Source organism: Salmo salar, chromosome 21, assembly GCF_965601325.2.
Source record: "Salmo salar chromosome 21, fSalSal1, whole genome shotgun sequence".
In the NCBI taxonomy this organism is placed as follows: domain Eukaryota; kingdom Metazoa; phylum Chordata; class Actinopteri; order Salmoniformes; family Salmonidae; genus Salmo; species Salmo salar.
This window is the reverse complement of record NC_138311.1, coordinates 20,105,001-20,117,630: the sequence shown is the minus strand read 5'-3', so window position 1 is coordinate 20,117,630 and position 12,630 is coordinate 20,105,001. Positions and strand designations below refer to the sequence as shown.

At 43.3% G+C, this 12,630-nt stretch overlaps 1 protein-coding gene across 5 annotated transcripts in view; it reads right to left on the bottom strand.

The window, feature by feature from the left end:
• LOC106581900 (high affinity cGMP-specific 3',5'-cyclic phosphodiesterase 9A) overlaps positions 1-12,630 on the bottom strand; it is a 35,326-nt gene that overhangs the window by 4,540 nt on the left and 18,156 nt on the right. For 4 of the 5 annotated variants that reach the window (XM_014164342.3, XM_014164340.3, XM_082967024.1 and 1 more), the window contains 9 exons: positions 3,960-4,044; positions 3,408-3,468; positions 2,283-2,357; positions 1,990-2,076; positions 1,733-1,837; positions 996-1,078; positions 649-805; positions 405-518; positions 75-179 (listed from right to left, as the gene is read on the bottom strand). In XM_014164342.3, coding sequence (XP_014019817.1) covers positions 75-179; positions 405-518; positions 649-805; positions 996-1,078; positions 1,733-1,837; positions 1,990-2,076; positions 2,283-2,357; positions 3,408-3,468; positions 3,960-4,044 — 872 coding nt within the window. Of the gene's footprint in view, positions 1-74; positions 180-404; positions 519-648; positions 806-995; positions 1,079-1,732; positions 1,838-1,989; positions 2,077-2,282; positions 2,358-2,458; positions 2,534-3,407; positions 3,469-3,959; positions 4,045-12,630 lie in introns of all 5 variants that reach the window. The other variant, XM_082967022.1, reaches the window with a different exon arrangement.

Genomic DNA, 12,630 nt, shown 5'->3' with positions numbered 1-12,630 from the left:
GAAAAATGTTAGAATTACTGTTTAAATACATACATAGGTAGGTAAGTGTACAGTATAGATAGGGATTCACATACCTGCATGAAGTACTCCTCCAGCAGACAGTCCGCCCAGGGCTCAGCCACCTCCATGGGTCGCACCTCATTAGAAATGTCACAGCACTTAATGAGCACCATCTTCAGCTGGGCGGGTCAAAGGTCACACAGTGCAGAGTTCAGTATAGGGAAGAGGTCTACTAGATTTTTCACATAGATAGCAGCACAAAGGACTAACAAACATACATAGTGAAGTTGTAATTAGAGCATTACTGCATAGGGCAGTAGGACAAATACACTGCACAAACTGTAAGGGAGTGGAAAATAGGCATTCTATGCTAGGGACAAATACATTGTAATGTGTATCCTTACACAAGTGACATGCTCTTCATCAGTGAAGTCAAAGCTGTCCACTTTATGCTTGAAGGAGTCCAGTATCTCGCCATGTCGTGCCATGTCTGTGGCCAGTATCAGTGTGATGATTCCCTAAGACAGAAATAGGCAGTTAGATCAGACTATAGATTAGACTACTGCTATAGTAACACACACACACACACACACACACACACACACACACACACACACACACACACACACACACACACAAACCCCCTACCTGGCGTATCTGTTTGAAGGCCTCGGGGTCGAAGGTGGAGAAGATGTTGCAGTCGGGCTGGGAGAAGATCTGGAAGGCTATGGCACAGTGGTGATTCTCCAGAGGGGAGATGTCATTGTAGCGTACTGCCAGCTCCGTCCGTGCATTTATCTGGTACCTGAGAGACAGAGAGGGAGAATTAGTCTCACAGGGGCTTACTTTCAAATGGCTTCTTGTTGAATGGAACCTGGACTATATCGAACTAGGATAGACAGATTGTATCTAATTTCCTTGAATCAAGATAGACAGATGGCAGTGGTAGAGTAAGAGAGGGAAAGAGAGAGAGAGAGAATAAAAGCACGGATTACATGTTGTTGTATCCGGGGTGATCCAGATCGTGGCACACTGCAGCTGTCATCAGAATCAGAATGTCCACCTGGGTGAACGTCTCCTGGAAAACACACAATTCACAACTTTTATTAGAAGTCTCACAATTAATGGGCCATCTGTGTGAGCATGTGTGTCTGTGTGTGTGCATGTGTGTGTGTACGCATCATGCGACTGTGCACACATAGGTACATGCATGTTTGTGTAAGTGAGTGTGTGGTGTTTGCAAGAGTGTGTGTTTGTGAGATCTCATTAGCACATCATTAATATGGGCGTCTTGTAATCGCCCATTATAGGCTTTGATTAATACACCTCTCATGAATGGTTGTCCATGACAACAGGGTTCGAGATGATGTCTAAGGGAGCGTCTCCAAGGGAGTAGAATTTATCTTTCAGACACCGCTCAGCTTTTCTTTCCCTCCCCTTCGTCCCTCCTCTTCAAGTACAAACATTACTGATGTATTATTGCAGTATTAGTGTGGTATTACCGTGGTATTATTGTAGTATTACTGTGATATTACTGTAGTATTATTGTAGTATTACTGTGGTATTACTGTTGTATTATTACTGTGATATTACTGTAGTATTACTGTTGTATTATTGTAATATTACTGTGGTATTACTGTCTAAGAGGGCGTCTCCAAGGGAGTAGAATTTATCTTTCAGACACATCTCTCAGCTTCTCTCTAGTATTACTGTGGTATTACTGTGGTATTACCTGTAGGCTGCAGAGGCAGATCATGCTGTACATCATCTGGGTGACACAAAAACAGTGACGGAAGTTATGGAAGGGATTCATCCTGTAGTTGTCATGGATACAAAGCTGCAGGGGGGGGGGGGGGTGAGAGAAAGAGGGAAGAATGAGTGAATGTGTGAGACCACCAGACAGCGACAACAAACCTACCACTAGTAAACATGAAACAAGTGGCGTAGCAGCAGATGATGAAAGGTTGTAGATATCTCTAGCAGTCTTACCAGCCACCTCTTCAGTGTGATGGGGTTCATGTTGAAGTCCTTGACCAGGTCCAAGTCGTGGTACATGTGCTCCAGGCAGCTCAGCATCTGGTCACATGAAGCAAGGAGGAGGAGGAGTGAGACCGAAGGTGAGCGATACTTTGTTGCAGTTGACCACATAGGGTCAACAGTGATATGGTTGTAGTTGATCATCTATGGTCAACAACTCTATGGTTGAGTTGAGTGTTTATGGAAGTTGAGTGTCTACTATCTATGGCAGTTGAACCTCTAGGGCCCAACCCCCCTGTCCTCACCTCATTGGGCTCCCACTGCCACACATCAAAGGTGGGTTGTCTGAGAGCTTCCACTGTCTCCTGAGACAGGTGGTACTACACACACACGCACACACACACGCACGCACGCACGCACGCACGCAGATAGAGAACAGAAGGGGCGGAGAGAGAAGAACAAAGTGAAGTCAGCATCTTACCTCGTTGGACTCCCACAGCCAGAGGCCAAAGGCAGGCTTTCTGAGGGCATCTATGGTCTGCTGCGAGAGCATGTACTGCAGGCGACAGAGCTCCCAGTTAACCCTGTTTTTCTCCGCTGGCTGTGGGCTCACCTCTACACACACACACACACACACACACACACACACACACACCTGGGCATACCTGACTACAGGTTTAACCTCAGTTTCACCCTGTATTTCTTTAAGTGAGGCAGCTTGCCACTAGGACCTTTGCACTCCGCCTACCAATGAAATCTAGGGGAAACTCTGGCACATCTAAGATGGGTACACCTAACTAGGGACATGCTGTCAAAGACGGAAATGAAAGCGAGACATCTCACAGGGTAATTTATTTCTGGTAGAGCGGGGCTGGTGAGCGTGGGTGGGGGGAATAAGTAGACCAGAGATGGCTGTTGTTGGGAAGTTTCCCATTGAAAACAATTTTGTCTGTGTAAGTGGGCGTTCCCTCTATCGTATGAGCACGCCAGAGATTACAGAGGAACCGTGAGCTCACACGGGAAATCATGCTCACGCAAGAGAGGGAACGCCCACTTACACAGACAGGAGCCTTGACCATTTTTTGAATGGAAATCATCTTTGATGCTGTATCTGATAATAGGAGGTGCATCTCACATACCATTTTAATCTGAATGCCATTTAGCAGATCCTTTTATCCAAAGTCATGCGTGCATACATTTTTTACGTATGGGTGTTTCCAGGAATCGAACCCACTATCCTGATGTTTCAAGAACCATGATCTACCAACTGCGCTACGGAGGACCAGAGGATCACACAACTGACTCTGAACATTCAAAAGGTGTTCTGACGCTATGGACATACAATACCTGAAAACAGGCTCATTGACAATGACAAAACACAGACTGACGGTGACAATGAAGTAGGAGGAATTTGCAGACCACTCACTTACTTTGGGGTAAGAGGGCACATCTCTGCGAGGTGTCAGCTTCTTGTTGTCATCCAGGAAATGACTACAGTACAAAGCAAGCAGTAACCAATTAATAGAATCTGACCATAGACACACACACACACAACATAGTGAGAAGACTGTAATGAAATATTCAATATTAAGATAAGCTAGCCTCTCTAACAATATCAGTAGGCCTATATAACAGCATGTAACAGTCTGCAACAATATCAGTATGAGCCATTACTGCTCGCACAAGCCGAGGCTCGTGCAAGGCTACTTACTGATCTGGGGGAAGTCGTTTTAAAGCCCTGCTAATGACAGACAGTGGGAGAGGAAGTTTTCCTCCAATACTTCCTCTACTAACTTCCTCTAACGAGGACCTAAGAAAGACTATTCAATGTAAGACCCAGAAAACAAACACCATTCAGGCTTACATTGGACATCTTTATCAGGATTCAGGTCAAAGCTAAAGGTCAAGACTAATCGTTATCAGGATTCAAGTCAAAGCCAGAGGTCAAGGTTCAAAGAGGATCAGATAACCATGTGACTAACCTGTTGTTCCTGGAGGCCATCTCCTCCCGGAGCTTCTTGATGTCGCTGCGACACTTCTCTATCTCCACCACCTTCATCCCTTCCACTGCAGACAGAGAATGAGAGAGGGAAAAAAGAGAGAAAGCGAGAGAGAGAGAGAGAGAGAGAGAGAGAGAGAGAGAGAGAGAGAGAGAGAGATCAATATATCCTATGTAACCAATAATCAGGTGACCTGGGCCTGAAGCAGTCAGTCACCCGGAACAAATGAACCTCAAAACACCCCCCAGCCATCACAGTAGCAGTACAGTTAAGGACGATGTAATGATTAAAGATTGATTACTGATTAAATGTTCCCACTGGACTGCACAGTGAGGCTGGGGCACCATGCGTGTATGGAACAAATTGTGACAGAACAGTTGAAGGCCATAAAGGCCTTTTAAACATATAGTGTGCAAAAACTGGAGGAAATCCAATGTACTACTGGTACTTTGACGGAAAGAGGCATATCAAGCCATCTATATCAATTCGATTTTATAGCTGTTTTTACAATCTGATTAGAGAGATCTAACACATCAAATCAAAGCTCAAAAGGGAAGCCAGCGAGCATAGTGTAGGACAGTATAAACAAACTTCCTTACACACAACAAAATGGACAGAAAAAGATTAAATAGACAGCAGTATGATTAACTTTACGGTAAAAGACAGCTAGCATAGATGTAGGATCTTAATTTGATCACCATGTTGTAGGATAACTTTCCTGCAATGCAGGTAATTTAAAATGTGTAGTGTATTTGATGTTTAAAAGGCTCCTGAAGTTTTTAATTTCCACTTTGAAATTTCAGACTTGATTTTCCCTTACGAAGAATGTATCATCCCCTACACAAATGTCCATTAATTATAACCCATATAATAAATCAAATTTTCTGATGTTCGGAAGTTTACGTACACCTTAGCCAAATACATTTAAACTCAGTTTTTCACAATTCCTGACATTTAATCCTAGTAAAAATTCCCTGTCTTAGGTCAGTTAGGATCACCACACTATTTTAAGAATGTGAAATGTCAGAATAAAAGCAGAGAATGATTTATTTCAGCTTTTATTTATAAATTGGGTGAATTTTGGCCCATTCCTCTTGACAGAGCTGGTGTAACTGAGTCAGGTTTGTAGGTCACCTTGCTCACACACGCTTTTTCAGTTCTGCCCACAAATGTTCTATAGGATTGAGGTCAGAGCTTTGTGATGGCCACTCCAATACCTTGACTTTCTTGTCCTTAAGCCATTTTGCCACAACTTTGGAAGTATGCTTGGGGTCATTGTCCATTTGGAAGACCCATTTGCGACCAAGCCTTAACTTCCTTACTGATGTCTTGAGATGTTGCTTCAAACATCCACATAATGTTCCTTCCTCATGATGCCATCTATTTTGTGAAGTGCACCAGTCCCTCCTGCAGCAAAGCACCCCACAACATGATGCTGCCACTCCCGTGCTTCATGGTTGGGAATGTGTTCTTCGGCTTGCAAGCCTCCCCCTTTTTCCTCAAAACATAATGATGGTCATTATGGCCAAACAGTTCTATTTTTGTTTCATCAGACCAGAGGATATTTCTCCAAAAAGTATGATCTTTGTCCCCATGTGCAGTTGCAAACCGTAGTCTGGTTTTGGAGCAGTGGCTTCTTCCTTGCTGATTGATTTGCACTTTTCGCACCAAAGTACGTTCATCTCTTAGAGACAGAATTGTGATACAGTGAATTATAAGTGAAATAATCTGTCTGTAAACAATTGTTGGAAAAATTACTTGTGTCATGCACAAAGTAGATGTTCTAACCAACTTGCCAAAACTATAGTTTGTTAACAAGACATTTGTGGAGTGGTTGAAAAACAAGTTTTAATGACTCCATCCGAAGTGTATGTAAACTTCCGAATTCAACTGTATAGTGTCTAGCGGAGGCTATCCATGTCAAGGCTACAGCTAGCACTGTACAAGTTTATGATAAAGCATATTTCCCACCTAATCTATAGTTTCTCTATGTGATTTCACTTTGGTCAATGTCCAGGTGAATGAGGTTAGATAATAATAATAATAATATGAGGTTAGAGTAGAGAACATAATACTGATGTAGGAGCTTAATTTGAGCCAGTTTGCTACAGCAGGAAAATAATCCTGCTGCAACAGGAAATGTGAATTATTATGTTGATTATAATTAATGGACATTTTTGTAGAAGGTAATACATTTTTCGTAAGGGAAAATCAAGTCAGAAATTTCAAACTGGAAAAGTCAAACTTCAGAAGCCCTTTTTCTCCCCAATTTCGTGATATCCAATTGTGATCCAATTACGATCTTGTCTCATCGCTGCAACTCACCAATGGGCTTGGGAGAGGCGAAGATTGAGTCATGCGTCCTCCAAACATGACCCGCCAAGCCGTGCTGCTTCTTAACACCCACTCGCTTAACCCGGAAGCCAGCTGCACCAATGTGTCGGAGGAAACACTGTTCAACTGATGGCGAGGGTCAGCTTGCAGGCGCCCAGCCCGCCACTAGAGCGCGATGAGCCAAGTTAAGCCCCCCCGGCCAAACCCTCCCCTAACCTGGACGACGCTGGGCCAATTGTGTGCCGCCCTATGGGACTCCCAGTCACGGCCGGTTGTGACACAGCCTGGGATCAAACCCCATGCTTTAGTGACACCGCAACACCTTCGACCGCTGCGCAACACGGGAGACCCCTCCATTGCCAGTTCTTATCCCCTTACTTGCTAGCCAGCCAACATGGGCTAACACAGTCACGTGAAACAGTGAAACCAGTATAACAGAAAAGTAGCATCATTTGCATTTATTTAAGCTGTTTTCTAGTGACATGTATTTAGATACATTTATAACAATGAGCTAATGAAAATGTGCTCTCTCGTCAGGACACAGTTTAGAGGAGCTAGCCAACAACACAGCTAACGAAATCAATTCAAACTGAAGCTGGAAAGACAGCAAACTAACTGCATTTCATTTCATTTTACCTGTTTTTCTATTGACATTTCTTTGTATACATATCCATAAAAATTATGCTAATTCATGATTTCGGCTGGTTGAGAAAAACTGCCTGCCTCTGTCTCGTCCCGACTACCGACACGTTCATTACTATGGGACAGCTGGAGATCGAATTTCAATATTGAAACAATGTTGCAAATGTCGCAGAGACAGCTAGCAAGGTTTATACAAATCTCCGCTGTTGAAAACCAAATTCTAGTCCAAAAGAAAGGGGAGATCATGTCTAAGAGGATTTTTTACAGTGGAGATTTTTATAAAGTTTATAAATTGCCTGGTTGGGTTGATGGATAGCACAGTGAGATGGAACAGTACACAGGCATTTCAACATCATAGCCTTAGCCGGTAGTAACTTGTGGAATAGACACTGGCTGGAACACGGTTTTAACCAATCAGCATCCAGGATTAGACCCACCCCGTGTATAACAGTTGAATAGAGAATTTATGGTATGTCAGACTATTATGTTAACCAAAAAGTTCACATATTAAATCACAGATCCAAACTTGGTTAGTAGACAGTTTTGTAGACTATTTGAAATGTAAAAACACTGTATAACAACCACGAGACACAAGTACGTTTTAAAGCTGAACAAATTTGCATTGCTAAATAGCTCAAGACAAAACACCTCATTCAAACCCTACTAAATAGTTAAATACCCCTCCTTCAGGGGTGCATGTTACTTTTCTTAACCTTAAAGGGAAACTTCACCGCTAGACACTATTTGGGGTGTTTTTCCAGTCTCCCTACAAAGAATACAGAGGGCGCCGACAGACATGGCAGCTTTGCTTCTAGCTCCTAAGCAACTTTGCAGTATTTCGTTTTTTTGTGTGTTAGTTCTTACATAATTAGCCCAGAACGTTTTTTGTGTTATTACATACAGCCGGAAATAACTTTTGGATATCAGAGCGGCGGTAACTCACCAGCATTACGACCAGGAATACAACATTCCCTAATTGGATCCTTTGTTCGCAACCCCCAGGGCAACTGAACTTAACCCAGAGGCTGCTCCAAAACGCCACCACCGGAGAAGAGGTATTCAGAGTGGACTTCTAGTCTGACTCAGAAGGCTAATGTTCAGTCTCTGGTCAATAAAGTAGACGAGCTCAAGGTGAGGATCTCCTTCCAGAGAGACATCAGGGACTGTAATATACTCTGTTTCATGGAATCATGGCTCTCTCCGGATATACTGTCCCTGTCCATACACCCAGATGGGTTCTCAGTACATCGCACAGACAAGAATAAAATAGTCTCCGGGAAGAAGAAGGGTGGTGGTGTATGTTTCATGATTAACCACGCATGGTGTGACTGTTATAACGTACAGAAACACAAGTCCTTTTGTTCACCCGACCTAGAACACAATCAAATGCCGATCGTATTACCTCCCAAGAAAATGATCTTCGTTTATAGTCACAGCCGTGTATATTCCCCCTCAAGCCGATACCACGTCGGTCCTCAAGGAATTACACTGGACTTTATGCAAACTGGAAACCACATATCCTGAGGCCTCATTTATTGTAGCTGGGGATTGTAACAAAGCAAATTTGAGGAAAACGCTATCGAAGTTCTATCAACACATTGACTGTAGTACTCGCGCTGGGAAAACACTCGACCACTGCTATTCTCTCTTCCGGGATTCCTACAAGGCCCTCCCCCGCCCTCCCTCCGGCAAATCAGATCACAACTCCATTTTGCTCCCCCTTCCTATATGCAGAAACTCCAACAGGAAGTACCCACGCTAAGGTCTATTCAACACTGGTCTGACCAATCGGAATCCATGCTTCAAGATTGTTTTGATCACGTGGACTGGGATTTGTTCCGGGTAACCTCTGAGAATAACAATGATGTATACACGGACACGGTGACTGAGTTCATCAGGAAGTGTATAGGGGATGTTGTTCCCACTGTGACTATTAAAACCTACCCAAACCAGAAACCGTGGATAGATGGCAGCATTCATGCGGAACTGAAAGCGTAAACCACCACATTTAACTATGGCAAGGTGACTGGGAATATGTTTGAATATAAACAGTGTAGTTACTCCTTCCGTAAGGCAATCAAACAAGCAAAATGTGCGCAGAACAGCTGGCTGGAGTGTTTACGGGCATATTCAATCTCTCCCTATTCCAGTCTGCTGTCCACACTTGCTTCAAGATGTCCACCATTGTTTCTGTACCCAAGAAAGCAAAAGTAACTGAACTAAATGACTATCGCCCCGTAGCACTCACTTCTGTCATCATTAAGTTCTTTGAGAAGCTAGTTAAGGATCATATCAAATCTACCTTAACTAACACCCTAGACCCAGTTCAATTTGCTTACCGCCCCAATAGATCCACAGATGATGCAATCACCATTGCACTACACACTGTCCTATCCCATCTGGACAAGAGGAATACCTATGTAAGAATGCTGTTCATTGACTATAGCTCAGCCTTCAACACCATAATACCCTCCAAGCTCATCATCAAGCTTGGGGCCATGGGTCTGAACCCCACCCTGTGCAACTGGGTCCTGGACTTCCTGATGGGCTGCCCCCAGGTGGTGAAGGTAGGAAACAACCTCCACTTCACTGATCCTTCACCCATGACTGCGTGGCCACACACGCCTCCAACTCAATCATCAAGTTTGCAGTCATCAAGTTTGCAGACGACACAATAATAGTAGGCCTGATCACCAACAATGACAAGAGGAAATGGTGCCAGGAAATTAACCTCTCAATTCACAACAATACATTAACAAAACAAATGGAGCTGATCGTGGACTTCAGGAAACAGCAGAGGGAGCACGCCCCTATCCACATTGACGGGACCGCAGTGGAGAAGGTAGAAAGCTTCAAGTTCCTCGCCATACACATCACTGACGATCTGAAATGGTCCACCCACACAGACAGTGTGGTGTCACAGGAAGACCAAAAAGAATATCAAGGACATCAACCACCCGAGCCATGGCCTGCTCACCCCGTTATCATCCAGAAGGCAAGGTCAGTACAGGTGCATCAAAGTTGGGACCGAGAGACTGAAAAACAGCTTCAATCTCAAGGCCATCAGACTGTTAAATAGCCATCACTAGCCGGCTACCACCTGGTTACTCAATCCTGCACCTTATAGGCTGCTGACCTATATACATAGAATCACTGGTCACTTTAATAATGTTTACATATTGCTTTACTCATTTCATATGTATATACCGTATTCTATTCTACTGTATTTTAGTCAATGCCACTCCGACATTGCTCGTCCTAATATTTATATATTTATATATTTCATTATTTACTTTTAGATGTGTGTATTGTTGTGAATTGTTAGATATTACTGTACTGTTGGAGCTAGGAACACAAGCATTTTGCTACACCCACAATAACATCTTCTAAATATGTGTATGTGACCAATAAAATTTGATTTGATTTTGATTTGATTATAAGGGATGAGAGAGTGTTTCAGAGATAATTATGCACTATAGATATATTTCAGAATTCTTGCACTGGGAAAGTTCAACTAATGAAGTCATTGGTTGATTGAGCCTGCTGTCTGATCTAGCAATTATTGTGGCCTTTGTGTTTTGCCGATCGCACGAACACGCAAGTAGATATGGTTGTCCTTGTTCAATAGAGCCACTGGACTTGTCCCTACGATGTTCCTATCTGTCAGAACATTGCAGGATATCAGGGTTGACTCATTTTCCCTGGCATTGTAAAGACTACAGCCTGACAGGAGCCATTCTTCCTTGTTCCCACCCTCGAAGGCAGGCTTTTCAAAACGGGGGTGATACTAGTTTACAGGTTCACAGGAGTTATGTTACCGTGCACTGTCTATCTGAGATGGCTAAATAATTACCTACAAATGGCAACTTCAGATGATTCCTCTTTCCAAGAAGAGCTGGATGACAAATTATTTTTTTTAATGTTCTTTTACATAGGAACATACAGCACTATTCATTTGAGCTGGAATACACAGTGAGAAAAAGAAATGCAAGACCAGCAAGAAGCGGCGGCAGCCTAGACCAGCTGGACCAGGATAAATTACACACATACACCTCCACGGCTGGTCATGCACGTCCTGGAATCACTACAAGTTCTGGATATTGTGGTTTGCTCACAACCAGGATATTTAGCTGTCCTGTTTCAACTGGTGAATTGCAGAAATGCTCGTATTTGCGTGTAGTGAGGAAATTATAAATGTTTATGACACATATAATATATTAACAACATATTACTGGACTGAGTATACCAAACATTAGGAACACCTTCCTAATATTGAGTTGCACCCCCTTTTGCCCTCAGAACAGCCTCAATTCGTCGGGGCATGGACTCCACAAGGTGTAGAAAGCGTTCCACAGGGATGCTGGCCCGTGTTGACTCCATTGCTTCTACTCCGAATAGCCCGTTCCATCTCATCCCACAGATGATCAATTGGATTGAGATCTGGTGACTGGGCAGGCCACTGCAGTAAGCTGAATTCACTGCCATGTTCGTGGAACCATTCCTGGACAATCCTAGCGTTGTGTCATGGGGCATTATCCTGCTGAAAAAAATCATTTGCAGCTGGATACACTGCTGCCATGAAAGGATGCACCTAATTGGAAATGATTTTCAGATATCCTATGGCATTCAAACTTTGCTCCACTTTTATCAAGGGGCCCAATGCGTGCCATCAAAACACACCACCAGCCTTCAATGTTGACACGCGGCATGATGGACGCATGTACTCATGGTTTTCTCCATACTCTAGTCCTCCCATCAGCGTGAAACAGCAGGAACCAGGATTCATCAGACCAGGAAATGTTTTTCCAATTCTCCAGTGTTCAGTGTTTTCGTTCCTTAGCTCACTGCAACCGCAGTTTCTTGTTTTTTTGCTGAAAGAAGTAGAACTCTGTAAGGTCGTCGGCTGCTATACCCCATTCGTGTCAAGGTAAGATGAGATGTGCATTATTTTATGGGTCAAAGGGCACCATTGTTGTACTGGACTGTCAGTTGACTAACTGTAGCCCATCTGTTGCTCTGCACAATTCATGTCAGCCTCCATTTTCCCCTTTCATCAATGACCTGTTTCGACCACTGGCCTGCCTTCTTGATACACACGGAAAACTGTTGAGTGTGAAAAACCCAGCAGTGTTTCACTCAAACAGGTGCGCCTGGCACCTACTACCATACCCTGTTCAAGGGTACTTAAATATTTTGTCTTGCCAATTCACCCTCTGAATGGCACACATACACAACCCTTGTCTCAATTGTCTCAAGGCTTAAAAACCCTTATTTAAAAGTATCTCCTCCCCTTTATCAACACTGATTGAAGTGGATTTAACAGGTGACATCAATAACAGATCATAGCTTTTACCTGGATTCACCTGGTCAGCTTATGTCGTGGAAAGAGAAGGTGTTCCTAATGTTCTGTACACTCAGTGTATAGTGAAATAGAGCAGAGGTGAAATTTCCATAACATCATTTTTTTATGATGTTAAAGGGACATTTTTTATGACTATCTCCCAGGGCTACCATTTCTATTAACATTTACCATCCAGCCAAGTTAATGAGTGGCGATTAAACCTATTCAAATATGCCTGCTCACATACAGTAGTAGAACAATGTTCACTGCACGCTTTATTGCACAGTTTCAGTGAGGGTTCGATTGCCTCATACACGGGCCATACATAAACTTACT